General features: G+C 33.8%; 1 protein-coding gene across 2 annotated transcripts in view; it reads left to right on the top strand.

Moving 5' to 3' along the window:
* The window catches only part of LOC148945753 (aminopeptidase N-like), a 111,191-nt gene that overhangs the window by 71,873 nt on the left and 19,336 nt on the right, over positions 1 to 19,982 (top strand). For both annotated transcript variants that reach the window (XM_089098144.1, XM_089098145.1), the window contains exons 8-10: positions 4,562 to 4,643; positions 9,723 to 9,906; positions 18,416 to 18,764. In XM_089098144.1, coding sequence (XP_088954270.1) covers positions 4,562 to 4,643; positions 9,723 to 9,906; positions 18,416 to 18,764 — 615 coding nt within the window. The remainder of the gene's footprint in view (positions 1 to 4,561; positions 4,644 to 9,722; positions 9,907 to 18,415; positions 18,765 to 19,982) is intronic.

The raw sequence follows: 19,982 nt of genomic DNA, 5'->3' as shown, positions 1-19,982 counted from the left end.
CAGCCGGTATTTGGTGTTGCTACAACATACCCTGTTAGCCTTGCTCTAAACCCTATGGCTTGGTACCAAGCGTTTTACTCAAGACTCAGCACACACCAGGCAGCCAAATGCAGCCAAACCTCATGTCTTATGCAGTACTTGTGTAGAAGGGTGATTGAGAAGGACGAAGGGATGTTTTTGGAACGAGCAATCACTTCCAGCTTTCCAGCTCCTCAAGAATATGTGAAAAGTCATCAATAGAGAAGGGAGGAGGTTAGAAGGTGAGAAAGCTCCTCAGAAAGAGGTTAAGTCGGAATGTACGTTAACTATTATTTGCCTAAAGAAATTCTGAAACTTTTTTTTAGATACAACGGTGTTTTTTCAAAATATTAACGTTTACGAATTTTTTTTGATTTTTTTATTTTTTTTTTTTTTTTTATTTTTTTTTATAAGGCACTGAGGGACTGTTGCTCCCTCAATCACATTGCATCTTTTTATTTAAATTTTTTACATTCAAGAACACAAGAATTGGCCCAGTTGCCAAGACGTTGTGTTTTTTAGTATTATCGCAGCCCTAGTATATATGAATTTCTAATTACTAGAAGAGAGTATCTCCAGACATCCACATTTTTATAAGGATCAAAAACTGTTTTTATGGATTGGCAATTACAATTCAAAAATTCTTCAAGTTATACCGTAAGTGTTGAACGCCCATGGCTGTTCAGTTCATAACCAGGTTTTTTCGCATTTACAATATTGTTAATTATAAAATTATAAAACAAGAGATTTTGCATCTGGAGAAACTACCTCTTTGTTGTTACCGACATATCCAGACTATAATCAATTTATTTATTATTATAATATTTTATTACTGCTTACTTATTATTTACATCGCTATAATAATAATAATAATAATAATAATTTATTATAAGCCAAAAAACAGGCCATACAGAACAGTATTCTTAATTACACTCCACAATAAAAATTACATAAATATCAAGTTTCACTCATTGATGTCAACGCTTCATTTACATATTTACATAACTGCCTGATTGTCCTTTTTACAGTCGTTTTAAGGATCCCCCGGAACTCCAACGTTACACCCTCAAAATAATTTTCCCATAATATAGAAATTTTCTGGCACTCGGTGAGAATATGGGCCACATCCTCAATACCTAGGTTACATCTGGTGCAAGAGTAATCCGCATCTGCTTCTGGGGCCACCCTTTTTCTTTAAAATACCCTTTTTCTATTTTTTAGTGGCAGGCAATTCGCTCGGATCCGAAACCAAGTCCTCAATGTCTCCCCCGGTAATCCTAGTTTAAAATAAAATTCAAGTCCAAACATTTCTGTGACATTGGAATAAAACTTCAATGTTCCAGATGTTTTAACTGCCTTGGTCATTATTTGGACTTCCTGGTCTTTTATTCTTCCTATAAACATAGCCAAAAACAGCTCAGCCTGATCTGAAGGTCCTAGCCCCCCATACCTAATATATGATAATCCTAATCCATCTAAAACCTTTTTTATTTGATACGGCCACGATCTTTTACGTTTCGACCGTAGTATCTCCACATAAGCTGCTTTTGCTAACCTATCTTCAGGCAGACTTAGAACTTTTAGCCAGTACCGGATCATCTGTGCTAATCTACTCATTCTCAGCGAAAATATACCTAGGTCACCTTTTATTGCCTGATTGTGGGTCGTTAAGTGAAGACCAATTAATCTCTTAAAGTGTTGCAGCTGAATTGATTCCAATTGTGGTGCCGGGTCATGCCCCCAGAGTTCAGCTCCGTAATGGATAGTAGGCAAAACTTTAGATTTAAAAACATATTTATGCATTTTCAGATCTTTTATACTTGAAAGCCTTGAATTACGTAAAATGGCAGCTGAAACTGCTTTCCCTCTCTTAATAATCTCTTTTACATGCTCTTTCCATCCTCCATTTGCTGAAAGTGTTACTCCCAAATATTTAAAATGTTCGGTCTCTTTTACTTTTTCACCTTTATAATAAAATTCTTCTTTTTGATCATCATTATTCACACTAATTCCTCTAAAAACCACAATCTCAGTCTTTTTGATATTCAACACTAGTTCCTTTCTATCTAAATATTCTTCTAATATACTCAGTAAGATTTGGAGCTCCTCTGCTGACTTACCTATTAACACTGCATCATCAGCAAAAAGCAACAGACATAATGTCAGGTTCCCTAGTGACACCGTAGGGGTCCATACCTTTTTAAAATGGTCAACAATATCATTTATATACAACGTGAACAACCTAGAGGAAATACTACTACCCTGTTTTACTCCTTTTCTAATTTCAAACGGCGACGATAATTCCTTCCCTAAAACTTTAACTACACCAAATGTCTTTCTATACACATCAGCTAGTATCCTAACGAAAAGTCTTGGTAAGCCTTCCTTTAACTGTTCTAAGCACAGGAAAATCCTATCAATACTGTCGAAGGCCTTTTCTAGATCTAAAAATGCAACGTACAACCTATTCTTCCCTTTTGCATATTTTTCTACAAGCGCCTGTAGGACTAAGACCCTATCAATAGTATTATAACCATCTCGAAATCCTGCCTGCTTCTCCTTCAAAATCCTATATTTTTTTTAACCAATGAGCTAATCTAGCATCTAGTATTCTTTCTAATATTTTGCTAAGACTAGGTACTAAGGATATCGGTCGATAATTACTGTGATCCGCTGGGTCTTCCTTTTTGAATAGCGGCAAAATCAAAGATGTTTTCCACGGCGAGGGCCATTCTCCAGAAGCCAGAACTGAGTTGAAGATAGCCAAGAAGATGGGCATAGATAAAAGTTGGAATTGTTTCAAGATCTTTGTTGGGATTCCATCGGTACCAGGTGCTGATCCACCTTTCATGGCGCTTATACATTCTTCAGTTTCTTCTTCCGATGCGGGTTTTATCAGATTATGTTCGCGTTCTTTCAGTGGGAGACAGGTCTCATTCTTTATTTTTGATAATTCGTCACTGAACCAGCAGTCACACGAATAGTCTTCCTGAACCACATAGTTGTAGCATGTATGCCATGTTTTCGGGTCAGGTGCTTTTAGCGGAGCTATGGAGGCCCCTTTTTTTTTATCTTTCTCCAGAAAGACCGCATATAACTCTTTTCATAAAACTGGATCAGCTCCTCCTTACCTTTTTGAATAGCCATTCTCTTCTTCTGTTTTAAAAGGCGTTTATACTCCCGGCGAACATTTTTAAACCTTGTTACTAGTCGAACCTATTTTCCTCTTTTTCCTCTTCCCTCAAAATCTTCATTTCTTTAATCAATTCTATTTTTTTTATTCTACATTCCTCATCAAAGAATTCTATTTCCTTACGACCTCCTTTATTTCCTAGAACTGGGCCTGCTATTTCATGTAAAATCTCCGTGAACTCTTCTATCAATCTATCATGGTTATTTATCTTCTCTAAATCACTTAGCCTTACAGCTATACCATCCTCTGAAAACGCTTCACTTAATTTAACATTTTCCTCTGTAGACCATTCCCTAGGTATCTGACGTCTAACATTTTTATTATAAATACAACTATATATTATTACTATACTATATATATTATATATATTATTATATTATATATATTATTACGACTATATATATATATTATTACCATGTTTTGCCAATTTTAAAATAAATGACACGTTTCATCATGTTGACTACCTTTAAGTACACCTTTATCTTATGGTTCCTACACTATAAGGTAATATTTATTCAAGGTAGGATGGGGTATGATAATGCTTGCTTTGCCGCATTTTTATATTTTTTATACATTCTTATTTTTTTTTTTTTTTTAATCCTCAGGAAACCAGGGGTCTACACCTCAAATTATCCTAAGCTCATTGTAAGAATGACAAAGCTTTATGGCGGACCTAGTTTTTAATTTTCAGTTGAAAAAGAGGCTTATAAGGCTTAATAATATGAAAAATAAAGATTTTCTATGATGTAATATGATGTTATAGGATATCACATGATCTTAAATTTACTCCTCATTTTCTAACATTGAAATTGTTTTTTCTGGAAATTTAACTTTAGTGGTTGATAAGATTACAGGATTAAGCCTTTCTAAGCCAATCTGAGTTGCTCAGATTATAATTGTTTTCAAGTTTTTATTTCATGGCACTTTATTGAATTTCAACTATATAATAATAAAATGTTTTGTGTTCTCGAAAACAAGCAGCAACTAACCCAAATCTAAAACGCACGCAATCGAATTCTCCCTTCTCGAGCGCATACCAACGCGTAAAATCTTAAATCTTATAAAAATAACTGAGATAATGCTCATTTTTCATTTTCTTAAAATTCAAGTTTTAGAAACACCTGATTTACAGCTGTTCTGGCAATTTCATGAGATAATTCTCAAAATGTCGATCTTGTATTGAAAATGTCAAAAAGATTAATTTCAAAACTAAAAAAAATTGTTCTGTAAATTTAACTAGCTCAATATTAAAACGTATTGCTTACTTACCTTAAGCTTACACTCACTTGCTTGCCAAAAATTCTTCACTCTGTTCATTATTGAACGTTTTAAAAAAATATTTTTTTCCAGGTGCTGCGATTATCAGAATGATGAATTTTTTCCTGGGTGAATCCTCATTCAGAGGAGGTGTGACAAACTATTTAAAAGACAAGTAAGCATTTAACCTTTTTTTGCCAAGGCCAAATGCTTGGATTTTGCCAATGCAAATGCTTGGATTTGAGAAACAAAAAATCATACGGAATCTAGTGATTTTGGAAAAATGTTTGATTCTAGATAATAATTTTCAAGAGTTATCTCTTCAAGGGAAAATATTTCCCTTGAAATGTTTTCTAATATTTATAATCTTTTCATTCTTCCAAACTTTTTTTAACTGTGAAAAAATACCCTCAGCCTTGGCTGTTCTAGTCTTAACATCTTCACTGCTCCCACAATCTTTACTAATAATACTACAAAGGTAAGTGAAGCTACGCACCTGATCAATCTTTTCATCATCCAACGTCACCTTTCCATCTTCACTTATTCCTAACCTTAGTGACATAGTTTCCTTAACATTAATTTTCAAACCAATTCTAGCACCCTGAACTCGCAAAACCTATAAAAGCTCATTCATTTTGCTCACACTTTCATCTAGAATGCTGAAATCATCAGCATAATCTAAGTCCAGGAGACTTTTTCCTTACAAGGATAAAATCTTTACTAAGGCTCTTCTATCAACAGAATCGAACGCTTGCTCATAATCTATAAAACCGAGGACCAAAGATGTTTGACAACTCAGGAACTTGTCAATTCTATAAACCTTTTCTATAAAACTTTGTCTACGGCATCTCTCAGCCTCATATTGCTAAGTAATTTGCTACCTACAGAGACCAAACTAATGCCTTGATAATTACCACACTCACTTTTATCACCTTTCTTATAAAGGGGCTTAAGTAAGGTTTTCCTAAAATCGTTAGGTACTTCCCCTTTTTCAAAAATCATATTCATAATCTTCAGTAACTTATTTCTAACTTCAGATCCACCATATTTAAGAAACTCATTTACCACACTATCAGCACCTAGAGCCTTATTATTGTTAAATCCTTTTAGTACTGTAGCTAAGTCTTCCTCATAAAACAAATCTTCCTTCACATCCAAGGTATCACAAACTTTTTCTTTTTCCTGTATCTCAAATTCTCAAGATGTTCTGCCCATCTCTCTTTACCTCTTTCCTTATCACTAGTTGTGCCTCTCTTCCTATCTTTAACTGGGACACGTCCGGATTGACTATTCCCTCTCAGTTTACGAATATGCCAGTACAATACTTTACTGTTATGCCGTCAAGCTCCATCTTCCAGATCCTCGGTAATTTTATCCATGGCCTCCACTTCACACTTCGGGAAATTTCAACAGGATGATTTAAAAATAACTTAAATCCGAAATTATCAATCCTTATAATCACAATTAGGCTCATTAGATATATCTGTTCAGACACCCTTTTTTCAAGGGGGGGGGGGGTGGAATTTCCTTTGAAGGCGGCATTGCTAACTCCGTTACTAACAGTAGCGCGTATATTAAATGCTTTAGTTACAATTAGAGACAAAATATAAGTTAATAATGAAGAGAATGTGTCTCTAATATTATTATTATTATTAGTAGTAGTAGTAAATATATATATATATATATATATATATATATATATATATATATATATATATATATATATATATATATATATATATATATATATATATATATATATATATATAAACACACATATATATATATATATATACATATATATATATATAATATATATATATATATATATATATATATATATATATATATATATATATATATATATATATATATATATATATATATATATATATATATATATATATATATATATATATATATATATATATATATATATATATAATATATATATATATATATATATATATATATATATATATATATATATATATATATATATATATATATATATATATATATATATATATATATATATATATATATATATATATATATATATATATATATATATATATATATACCCCACCGATTTACGTCACTGCTCCACTACTTTTTAAGATATTTAAAAGCTAATTAACTAGAATTTTATTAAAACTAAATACAAGGCACGTCATTCTAAAGTAATTCTTTACTAATGAGCAAAGCAGGCTCATAAATTATTTCAGGCACCTTTTGATAGACTTACAAAGTAATCAAAAACAAAAAAAAATGTGCTACTCCAATCAAGAGCCGTAAAATCGTGTAGAACAGGGTGGCAGTTGCTCACTCCGGACCTAATTTCCCCCAGATTTCGTGTCTCCACGATAGTTTTAAGTATAAACCGTTTTTAAAATTGCAGCTTTATTTTTATAGCAGTACATTCTTCATTTTGCACACATTTTTATTCATTTTGTTTTTGGTAGTACCCATTGTTAATTCAAGGTCTATCTTGATTCAGTTCTAAATTATAACTAAGGTAGAACTTTCCAATTTTAAGCTACTTCTATTTCTACTACTAACAGCTCACTGTAGCCCCGATCCCCCTGATGCCAACAAAGCTACGTGCAATCCTCTTCCATCCCAATCAATTCAAAGCCTCCCTTATTTACACCCTCCCAGAATATTCACACTTACCTTAAATCTTTCCTCACAACATCCTTTCAGCCCATTCCGGACGGCCTGCATTTCGTTTGACCCCAGACGGTTGGCTAACTAGGACCATCTTCGGCATTCTGTCATCTTTCATTCTGCTATCCTTAAAGCTGATTACTAAAGCTGTTTGATGACTCAGGCACTTCTCAATTATTAATATAAGAGTGAAAATTTTATCAATGCATCCTCTGCCCTTGGTAAACCCACAGTATTCTTCACTTAGAATTTTATCTACAGCATCTCTAAGTCTAAGAAGTGTCATCATACTAAATAATTTGCATCCGGAAGATACTGGCCTAATGCCTCTATAATTATCACACTCGATCTTATTACCTTTCTTACACAGGGGCTTAATTAGAGTTCTACTAAAATCGCTAGGTGCTTCCCCCTTTTGAAAGATAACATTCATAATCTTCAGTAACTAATCTATAGGCTCATAACTACCATATTTAAAAAATGACCCATTTACTTTTCTATCAGCACCCGGGACCTTATTTTTTAAAATTCTTTTAGTACTATCACTAATTATTCCTCACTAAATAAATTTTCCTTCACATCCAATACACATCCTTCATTTCCTTCACATTCCCGGCACGCCCCTAGGACAACTTGCCTTTGCAAGTTCATGGGCAGGCTAGAAGATTTAGTTGTATGACTTTGTTTTCATGTATTACTAGTTCTATTTTTATTAATAAACTTAACTTAATTTAATTAATAATGTCACAAACTCTTTCATTCTTTTTTATGTCTTTCCTGTAACTTTATCAGGGTTTAGCAGTTTCAAAATGTTCTGCTCTGTCTTTACCACTAATTGTGGCTCCGTTCCTATCTTTAACTGTGACAAGTGCAAACTAACTACTCCCTCTAAATTTATTAACATACCAGTAGGCTAAAATATTTTACTATTAGACTTCTATATAGTATAGACGGCTTTTTTTGTCAATTTTTGACGGAAAAAGCTGTCGAAAATGTATCGAAAAATATAATCAAATAGAAAAGAATAAGATTGGCAAAATTGGCATAAATGGGAAAATTGGCAAAATTTAATTGGCATAAATTTATCTAGGGGCAACATAATATTCTCTGGTGGGCCGCAGTGTGTCTACCTGTTCGAGAAGGTCCTTGTTTTCCACTGATACATTTCTTTGCAGATGTATTATCAATTCATAATCAGGTTAGTTGTGCCCTCTTGGGGACTGCCAGAAGCTTGAAATCTTGAGGTTTTATAATTTTCACTAAAATATGTATTCCATCCACAATGCCTGTTTAAGGTATTTTTACGAGTTTTTACATTAAAAACAATTTTGTGGAAAATTTAATATGCTATAGGAAAATTTTGAAATATCGGATAATAATTTGCCTAAATGCTCCCATTTTGGTTAACGAAAGGAATAGAACGAGGAGCAATAGAAGTTTTGTTCCCTTTTGTTTTCTTTTTAAACCTTGTAATTTATCACGGTATTGTATCTACAGAGGTTGATTTTTTACTAATCTTCGGTTTTGCCTATCATAAATTTATTTTAGTGGGTTAAAAGTGAATATTTGCTTACTTTGCCTGCAAACTTATGAAACTAGATAATTTGAAAAAGGAAAAAAGTTAATTTTTGTGGGGCAATTTTCAGAAAGCAATAAGGTCAGAACTGCTGCTTTGCATAATATTCTAAACTCGGAGATGGAATCTATGATTTAAGTTAGAGACCAAATCCAAGTTTGTCTAGTATAAATTGGCTAGTGCCTTCTTTTAAGAGGCAGATTTTGCATTTTTTGAGAATAAGGGAAATAACTGTCTACTATCAAATGGAATAGCTATCCCTTCTTTGGATTACTCGCGTAATATACAAGAAAATGGATTTGATTAATTAAATCACCTGAATTTTGGTTTGCTCTACCACTGTTTAAAACTTAATAATTACGAGCTTGCTTGCTGTTACTATGAATACTGTTTTAGTTGTGGCCTTGGTAATCATTTAAAGTTACACCTCCTAAGAGTTGCAAGTTTGTTGGGGATAAATAAAAATAGCCGTCCCTTCCTATGTCAGATTGGTTCTCCTATTGTTTGTTAATTTTTTATTTCATTTCTACTTTTATTTCCTAATAATAGGAAAAAAGTGAAAAATCTGATAACAAAACAGACATAAAAAAAACTTCGTTAACACCATTACAGACATCCACTTGAGTGCAAGTATACTTTTACACGATTGTCCAGCATCAAGGAAAAAAAAAGCCAAAAATGAATTCAGTATTCATAGAAAAATGAAGAATAGGGGGGGGGGCGGAGTCATAATTAGTAAATTCAGAATTTGAATAAGAGTAATATACAGTGGCCAAGATGAAAAAGAATGACAATTTATTCTTAATCTAGGCTCATAAAAGAGATACCCAATCTATGCGGGGGTAAATTTGTATTAATTGAAATTAATTTTGATTTAAATTCGTCCCCAATAATTGCTTATTAGAATTAAAGGCTGTTCGTGTCCAAAAGCCACGGTTATAACTACAGAAGTGCTGTTCAGCATCAAAGTTTAATCTTAAGTGTTACTTCAGTGATTGTATATTTAAGGAAATATGGAAATGCTGAACAAGATGATCTTTGGAAAGCTTTAACTGATCAAGCTCATGCTGATGGCACTTTGCCAAATGATATTGACGTAAAATCAATTATGGACTCCTGGACACTCAAAAAGGGATATCCTGTCGTAACAGTGACCAGAAACTATAAAGATGGCTCTGCGGCTTTATCACAGGTTTGTTTGCTCTTTAGTTTAATTTTTAATACTGTTCAGAGATAAGACCGACATACTAAAATAAAACATAGAAGACCCGAGTAAAAACAATAGGATAAAAACTAGTAAAAAAAATTGTCCAATCAGAGACAATGCTTCTTCTTGTTCTGTTGAAGGTTGTCGGAGCTGCAGTTCTCACTATTTAGCTCTTTTGTCATTTCCCTGGTCTTGCCGCAACGCTGTATTCAAGTAGCCATAACCCTGGAGATGTCAGGGTAGTTCTTTCACTCTTAGGTATTCAAATACTTCACTGAATTTTTTTTTAGGAATATTCTTTCTTTAATAATTTTCTTAATAATATAAAGTGTTTGATTGCTCTTGATTGGCTGGTATGAAATTTTACACTTCTTCTTATTTTTTTAATCTCAAAATACTTCTTCTTGTTTTTTTTGAGGGTTATCTGTTTTACGGTTCACACTATTTAGCTCTTCTCATTTTCCTGGTATCGCTTGAGTACTGTATTCAAGTGCTGATGTCAAGTTAGCCCTTTCATCCTTAGGTATCCAAATACTTCACTGAAATATTATAGAAATTTTCAGGGATTTCTTTAGAAACTAAAAAATTCTAATAGTGTTTTGGTTGCAATATCCACCTACTCCTTATTTTTGCTATATAAAAACTCATCAACGGTTAATGGCTTGTCTGACTCTCAATTTTTCTCATAAAGTTATTCCTCGGCTTTTATTTTTCATCCTGAGCTTGTCGATGTCTAATGATGAATGCACAGGAGGGGCTGGTTGCCGTCCAATGAGTTTCAGCCTTATAAAGAACACTTAACTTGTCACTTACAACTAAATGGAATTAAATAAGGTTCATTTAATTCATAGATCGGAGCTTTTCTCTCAATCCTCCTACCCCCATCACTTGAATTAGAATCATAAATATTCTTTAGAACGATTTATCAATTGAAACAGGAATTATGCTAGCTCTGTTAGTTTGCTCTACCATCTCTTGCTTTATAGAAGGTGCATAAAACAAAAATTAAGCCCCAAAATATTAAGAGTTTTCACTTCCAATGCCCTACGTCCACTACACACAAAATTTCAATGAAGATAATTTCTTAAACCAAATTGGCTTGGCTTAACACAAAGAAAGAAAAACGAGCAAAAATGGGGTTTTTAAAGGCCAAATGAAAATACTGAAAAAACACAACAAAGCAGATATTTCGAGAGGACAAACGCCTCTCTTCTTCAGCGCGAAACTAAATAATGTATCCAAGAAAAGTGCAGAAGAAAAAAACAACAAAAAACAAACGCAAAAAATCAATGTGAAAAGAAAAAAAAAACCAAAGAAAAAACCAAAAACTTAAAAAGATGAATAAAATTCAATAAAAATCAAAAATTATAAGAATTAAAAACAAATACCTAACAGCCATAAGCGCAAGTTATTCGCCAATATCTGCGATTTGCACAATATCCAAAAAATTCTGAGCTACCATCGAATGATACTAGGGAACAACTGAAAGATAAAAGAAAAGAAAACAATCCATTCACTCAGCCAAAAACCAAGCAAACAATTAAGTAAGTTGGAGAACTATTTCATCTGGTTTCGGATTTTAACTATTGTATTTCTTGCAGACACCCTTTGAGACCTAAGGGGTTGTTCACGTGTCTGATTATATGACTGGGAAAATGGTTCAAGGTTTATTTTCAGGGATTACTGAAGTATCGGCTTCTCTTTTGAGAAAACCGAAATATGACTCGTTTATTCTTAAATCACCGGAATCTGTGTTTAAAGCTAGACCTAAATGTTGGTATTTATAAATTTCAACAGCTACTCTGTAGTGCTGGACAATACCTTTGTCATGCGAAATTAGGCTAGCTTGATTAAACAAAATAGTAGGGTCTGGTTTTTCAAAAATGTGCTCTGCAAGGGCAGAGTCAAAATTGTCTGGTTTTTCCCGCTTTTTAAGTGTATTATTAATTGAACTAGAGTGCTGAGCTAATCTATCCGTGAGTCACTGATCAGTTCTTCCGATATACCAAAGACCACACGAACAAGGAATTCTGTAGACACCGGAGTTTTCACCTATCGGGATAAGGTCTTTACCTTGATAAATTTGGGACCTGATAGTTTTTCTGGGTCTATAATAAGTGTAAATGTTATTTTTTCTTATATTTTTGAAATGTGGTCTGAAACCCTTTTAACGCATGGGAGACCAAGATAAACTGAATTTTCCATTTGATTTGTGTTTTCTGTGTAACTATCTGATAATCTTTTAATGCGTTTTGCAATTAAAGAATTTATTAAACTAATTGGATAATCATTCCCAAATAAAATATCTCTAAGGTGGTTGAGCTCTAAATCCAAGAAGTGTGTTGAACAAACTTTCAATGCTCTATCAACTAGAGAAGTGACAACTTCTCTTTTCACAGCAGGAGAATGACTAGAGAAATAATTTAAGTAACGGTCATTATGTGTGGGTTTTCTATAGACACCAAACTCGAAACATGTATCATTTCGGTGCACCAGAACATCTAAGAAGGACTGTTTTTTTTTTGTTTTTTTTATTCTTCGGCACTTTCCTTGGATATATTATTTTGTTTCGCGCTGAAGAAGAGAGGCATTTGTCCTCTCGAAATATTCGCTTTGTTGTGTTTTTTCAGTATTTTCATTTGGCCTTTAAAAACCCCGTTTTTGCTCGTTTTTCTTTCTTTATGAAATTTCAATGAAATTGGAAAATACCCTTAGAGCCTGAATACAACCTAAATATTGGTCTGGAAAGTTGTTCTCAACTTTAAACCTCCATTCCTTCCTTTCTTGAAAGGTCCGATAGAAATGGGTTCTAAACTTTGAAGTAAAGTCAAATTTGGTTGGGAGTTCATTTCAAAACTTAGGATCTTTTGTCCAGTACTTTCAGTCCTAGAAACTCTAAGCGCAAGCTAAAAAAAATTAAGACCTGCTTTAACGAATTTTGAAAGGCTTTCAAGGAAGGGAGGGACGGAGACTACAGCTTTGAAATAGTTTTCCGTTCCCTAATTCCAGCTTTTAATTATTCCTCAAAGTTCTATTCACTTGTCTCGAAAATTTTTTTGAGAGAGGGAAAGGCTTGTTTAAGTCTAGCTGAGCTGCAGATCTAGAATTTTACCTAAAATGTTTTGGTGCCACCCAAGGACTGCCATCATCAGAATTTTGAGACACTTTTAGATCTAGCTCATCTGCCAATAAAAATTTAAGTCAATTTTTCATTTTTTAGTCTTTTTTAGCCTCAAAATGTTAAATTGACTCTCAGATTAGACACTTTTCTGGTTTCCAATTCCAGTCTTTAATTATTCCTCAAAGTTCTATTCATTCATCTTGACAATTTTCCTAGAGAGGGAAAGGATTGTTTAGATCCAGCTCATCTGCAGATCTCAAATTTCACCGAAAATATTTCGGTGCCACCCAAGGATCGCCAGCATCAAGGAAAAAGGTTCACAAAGTTCAATAAGAAACTCTAAGTCAAACCTTAAGCACTTAAAACCTGTCCTTATTGAATTTTCGAAGTGTTTTATGGAGGATGGGGTGGAGATCTGAGTTTTTTGACACTTTTCTGGTCCCTAATAATGGTTAATATTGATGTGTTAACCTTATTGTGTCTGAGGTTAAGGTAGCCGTCACGAACTTAATTTGTATACCAAAATCTTCAAATTTGTGTTGCTGACAATAGCGAAGTTTTGAATCAGTTTGAATCAGGGGCTTAATTTGCTATAGGGTAGGGGGGACAACCGCACCCCAGACCCAAGTTGCTATTGTGTATGCTATTGTGTGATACATATTTATGTATTCAAATCGTTGGATACATAAATAATTATTCTCCGCAAAATGCCTTATGAAGAAGGTGAGGGTCACCTCGTCAGGCACATATTGCACACAAAGTGAAACTTATGTAATCACATCCTGCTTATTCACTTGATCATATTTATAAGACCCATTAGGAAGACAAATACAGTACAGCAGCTAAAGGGGGTACAGGCTTCCCATAATTGGGTACCTTCTCTTTGCAAAAATTTTATTCAAATTGGGAGACCCGCTACGCCTGGTATCCTGAGTTTCTGTATATGTAGTGCCCACAATCAGCACCTCGAATTTTACTTCTTTTGACAATTGTCAACCATGTGATAGGGGAAAAAACCTTTCCAATACAGGCTATACCGCTTAGCAAGCTGGAAGCCAAATCGATTAAGTCAATTTTTATATTTTTTAGTCTTTTCAGCCTCAAAACCTTAGATTGACTCTTAGATTAGTACATTCTTAAGACAAACACTACTAACAATACGGTTATTGGCAAATATTCAACCTAATTTTCCAATGCCTTAGGTTGCTACCTTGATCACTGACCTCCAGTACAATTTTATAATCACTTCACATCTTTTTAAAACAATTTTATAACCACTATTGTTCCCGGTTTAAGCTGTGAACAGATGTCTGATGAATCTCAGTAAAGATGCCTGCTTATGTTTTTTATTTAAAGAACACAAGCAGTCGTACAACAAATTGCGAATATAAACAATTTAGACATCAGATTGCTAAAATTTGTTGTGGAATATTGATATATACCCGAACAAGCTCTCTATGCTCAAAGACAAAACGCAAAGTATCTATTCGCCATATGCTACATTTTCACCAGCATCTACTACTACTACTACCACTGCTAACAATAAATCACCGCAACACCAATCCACCTAAGGCTGACGCAGCTACGCACGCTCCTCCTCCATTCTAATCTATTCAAAGCCTCCCTCTTTACACCCTCCCAGGAAGTTCCTATTTCCTTTAAATCTTTCTTTACGACTTCTTTCCATTCCAACCACGGACGACCTGCTTTCCGTTTAGCCCTAGACGGTTGGCCAAAAAGAACAATCTTTGGAAATCTGTCATCCTTCATCGGAAGAATGTGCCCTAGCCATCTCAACCTTTCTCTCATCTCACCAGCATAATTGATTTCAAATATAATCTTATAATCACTTTACAGTTTTTATATCATCTTATGTGAACACCAATCTGATGGATCTCTGGATGGGTGCCCATAAGGGGGGTGGGGGGGGGGGTAGCCTTCTTCCCCCTGGCTGAAGGACGCTGCCTTGTATTTTTGTTTTGAGATTTCTATTTGTTTTTTTAGGATTTGAATTTCATTACGATTGGTGTTTGTTGGTTAAAATGTTGAACCTTGGCATGTTTCTTTTTTGTCTTTTTGCTGTTCTTTTTTTCTTTTACTTTTTTGATTTATATTATCTAAAGTTGTATTTTGTCCCTGAGCTTTATTTGTAGACTGTATTATGTGTTGCTATGATCCGCAGGCTTTTTGCAATAAATCTTATCTTATCTTATTATACAGCCTTGGAAGTTCCGATTAGACCAGGTAAGCCCCCCCCCCCCTAAAACTCAGCTTATGGGTGCCCATGAATCTCAGTAAAGAGATACCTGCTTGATATTTGATTCAATCAGTAGTACAAAAACGTACAAAAGGAAACAATTTAGACATCAGATTAAGAATTTTTTGTTTGGAATTCGGTTAATATTAAAATGTACCCAAACCCGTTCTTCATGCTCAAAGACAGAACGCAAAGTACCTTTTCGTAATATGCTATATTTTCACCAGAACTGTTGTTGACATAACAGGGGCATAATTTTGTCGAAATCCTGGGAGGGAGGACAAAGCTGGAGCCGAATTTTTCAAGTCAAATGAAAATGGCCAAGTGAAAAATGAGCCATATAGTACCATAAAGGCAAAGTTTTACAAGAAATCTCATCTGTTTTTGTGAATGCATGACTTATATAGGCCTGTCTTGGTATTGACAAGATACCCAATTTTGGCTGGGGGGGGGGGGGTCTGAGCTCTAGGGGGCAGTTGTTCCCTACCTGTCCCATAGAAAATCACGCCCCCGTAATATACTAGCAAATTTTTTGACAAAAAGTATTCCTTTGCGTTTGTTAGTGAGATACTTAAGTTTTGCCGTTTTTGGGGGGTTCAAGTAAACAATTCACCGATGAAGATCAAATCGAGGCATCTAAAAATGACACGGGGATATAATTTTTACGGAAATTGTAATTTTTCAGAATTTCCAGTGTGTCTATACATCGTGACAACGTAATGCTACCTTTGTTTAAATTCAAACTGTGTTCTCACAAATTACCTTAAGCAAAATAACAAATGACCGTAAAAATGCTGATAATCTTGTCACTGAATGCAGAAGTGGAACTAGGGCAGACTCTGTCAGATACATAGGTCCTAAGGTTTTGAATTCTCTTCCAGTGAGCGTTCGAGCGGAGGAGCACCTTGGTTTATTTAAGAGAAAATGAAAAAAAAAAATTTTGGGTCTTGGTTTATACATGATTTTTTTTTTCCTTTTCTTTTCTTATTTTTGTATGATTAGAGATTGGTCATAATTTGGTTATTTATTTGTTATTATTTATTCCTTTTTCTTCGTTCTTATGTTAAGAGTTTTGTTTGTTAAGTGTTATTTATATATGTGCTCGCCCAGTATCAAGTGCTTTTATGTCTTTCTTTGGGCAGCCACTTGGATTAATGTTATGTGTTGTATCATTTTGTAATAAAATGAATTGAATTCAATTGAATATATCTTTTAATTTTTATGCCTGTCTATCTTATATACTCAATGCTTTGATTTATTGATAGTAGTTGACTAGTTTATGGATAGCTTTACTAGCAGTTGAAAAAACTAGGCAATCTCTCTGATCAGATCTTGAATAGGGTTATCAGAACATAATTTTTTTTAATTGCCCTTTTTAATATTAAAGAATGTTTTTGGGCTATAAATAACTTCCCCTCTAATGCTTATTCTTTATAGAAATAATGAAATTCAAGTAGGAAGGAGGAAGATGAGAAACCGTAGAACGTAAAAAAAAGAAGGAAAATGACGAATCACTAATATCAATTTAAAACGGCATAGGCCTTAAATGAAGCTATTTAAGGAGGGGTAGCTCATGAAGTTGAATATCTTCATCAATTTTTTTTTTTTGCAAGAAATAAATCTTTTCAAGAAATCAATCTTTGTCCTGTAAAGTTACCCTGACATTCCAACAACCTGCAACCTGTTGTAACACATTACAACTTGTTGCAACTCATTAAGCTTTGAAAATAAAGAAGAATAAGCCGTGGCAGAGATGCATGAAACCTTAGTAGGTTGCTTGATCACAAATGTTAGCACACTAATGTCAATACTGTCCAGGGATCTTAACAAAGCAATAATGTCACAAAAACATCTTGAAAGCCGATTATTCCCCTTACGTACTGGGCAATCTGATTTGGGAGCACAAATTTCCCATAATAAAGTTTTGGCCTTTTTAATTGTACTCACATCAAAAAACTCCATATCATGTTTTTCGATTATATGCCCTTTAATTCCGGTAAACAAATTACTTTGAATTAATTCCTAGAGCCGGAGAATATATAAGTTTTGGTTAGGTTGCCACCCAGTGAAAAAAAATCACTAGATGTTAGTGATTTTTTGGCTGATTTAGTGATTTTTTTCAATAATCTAATAATTTATGTGTTGATTTAGTGATTTTTACTTAGGCAATATAGATATCAATATAAAAAGTGGTAAATGACTAGGGGTGACAACTCCGATTCTGGTATTTCGTCCGTGTTTAGTATTGCTGTTGCAAATCGCCGCACAAACAAGTCTAGTTAGTTCAAATGACTGCACGTAATCACCACGATACATTTTACCATGCAGTATAATTTGACTCTTAAAAAAAACTAGACCGATCAAAGGCTGAAAAATATCCAAATAATAATCTTTTTGAATTACTGGCCAATCAATATACACAGAGCATCTCTAAAGCCCTTTTGAAATTCTTGTTCACTGAGAATCTTGACAGATGTAGATGGCGCTGGTGCTGGTGTGTTTCAAAAGACCCATTTCATAATTATTAGGCTAGAACTACATCAACGTTATTATTTTACTGACTCTTCCCCTCTGTATAGCCCTTATACATGTTGCATCAGCTGATTCAAAGGTGACTGCAAAGTTTTCTTAAAAAGTGTTGCACATAAGGTACTCTAATAATAATAAATAATTTATTTCAACCCTCTTTACATACATGAAATACACTTAAATGAGTACAAAACAGAAAAATAAAAGAAAAATTGAAACAAGAAAAAACTCATAAAAAACAAATAACATCTGAGCTACTTAGGCAACACAACTAATTTATACAGTTAAGTGGAAAGTCGACAGTATTTTCTCGATGTTTACAGAACCTCTCCACAAGCAAGTCCATTTTTAAAGAAATGTCAAAAAGGCCGTATCTAATCGTAATGTGCCAGTAATAAACCGGTTGTGAGTCCTAAGCGGCAACTTTAGAAGACCTTAGATGACTACTGTGGGAAAAATTTTATCCGGACTGCAAATTAACCAAAACAGGGTAAACTAAGCACTATTCAGCATGGACCTCGCTTTTAAAATGGTTTTGAATCAGCCAAGATAAAAAAACTATAAATAATCTTTGAAAATATTTTCAGAAACGATTTTTGCTCAACCGCGACTCAAAAAGAATCGAATTCAAGATCGAAGCTCCAGTGACGGAAGCACCAAAAAGCAGAAAGAAAAATAGATTTGCAGAGGCGCGGAAAATCAGCCAGAGCCCACCACCTCAGTCGAATAAGTTCGAACTTAGGGCCACTGAAGAACGATCTAATGATGAAGAGACACACTATTCCTGGTGGGTTCCAATCACTGCCACAGGTGGATCAACTTCTGACTTCAATGCCACCAATACTATTTTATGGCTTAACCCCGAAGAAGAGGCAGCCACTCTTAAGCATAAGGTTGAGGCTAGTCAATGGCTGATTTTAAATATACAACGATCTGGTAAGCAAGTTGATTGTTGATTTAAATCAAATTTCGTTTATTAAAAATTACGTTAAATGAAAAGTCTGGTAGCTCAACAACTTCTCGTTCTTCTTCCTAACTTATAACTTAAAATTTCACGTAAGAGAAACTATCAGCTTTTTAGTAAGGTGGAACTATCTCTCTCCAAAAATCATGTCTCTTTAAGGGATTATGTGATTGGCTCACAAAAAATCACGTCACTGATGTAAACCTATGATATTAAGCCACACTTTCTACCGCAAGACAATAGAAAAGTAAAATTTCTTTAAAATAATATTATTAAAATAAAATTATTATTGAAATTAAAATAAAATAAAATTATTAAATTATTAAAATAAAAGTTAACATCTATTTAGCACCGCTTTTTAAATGCTCCTATGAAACCAATGCTACATTTATCCTTAATTGAAGTTTTGGGCAATCGCAGTCCACTCTGAAATCCACTTCACACACTCTTAGTGAACCTCAGTACAATGAGCTTGAACTATGGCCTACTAAAGTACCGCCTAATGATGAAAAGACACAATATTCCTATGGGTTCTCATGCCTTCCATAAATAAATCAAATACTCATTTTAATACCTCACATACTTTTCTGTGGCTTATCCCTGAAGTAGAGGTAGCATTTCTTAAATATAAAGGTCAGCCTAGTCAAAGGCTCATTTTAAACAAGCGACGATCTGGTAAGCAAGTTGATATTTTGACAAAAATTAGATTTCTACCGGAAGAAAGTAAATTAAGCAAAAACTTGCTTCCTGTGTTCTTGTTTCAAGCAAAAACAAGCGAAAACTTGTTGGCCTATCTATCAAGAAAAAATACCAATAATAAATTTTTACCAGAGCAGAAACTACAAGCTTCTTTTTATTCGTAACTTTTTCCAACTTAATTTTTCCAGCTGGAGAAGTTTTTTTTTTCAAGTCTTATCCGAATGGGAGCGAACCAGATATTTGCCAACACAGAGGCAAAAGTTTCATTGGACGATATAAAATGCGATTGTTAAGGCGGAATCTGATCCCTGCCAAAACTTACACTTAATATTATATATTATGGTAAATTCATAAATTTTCGTTTAATGGTGGCTCGCCCTATAAAAACGACGATGGACAATGATATAAAATTTATTCAAGGAACACGGGAAATAATGTTATAAAGAGAATGTAAAAGGGTTGTGATACACGCTAAAAGAATTTCTACATGT

This window comes from Artemia sp. Qi Xiang Cuo, chromosome 12 (assembly GCF_049724085.1).
Source record: "Artemia sp. Qi Xiang Cuo chromosome 12, ASM4972408v1, whole genome shotgun sequence".
Classification (NCBI taxonomy): domain Eukaryota; kingdom Metazoa; phylum Arthropoda; class Branchiopoda; order Anostraca; family Artemiidae; genus Artemia; species Artemia sp. Qi Xiang Cuo.
This window is presented reverse-complemented; position numbering and strand designations above follow the sequence as displayed.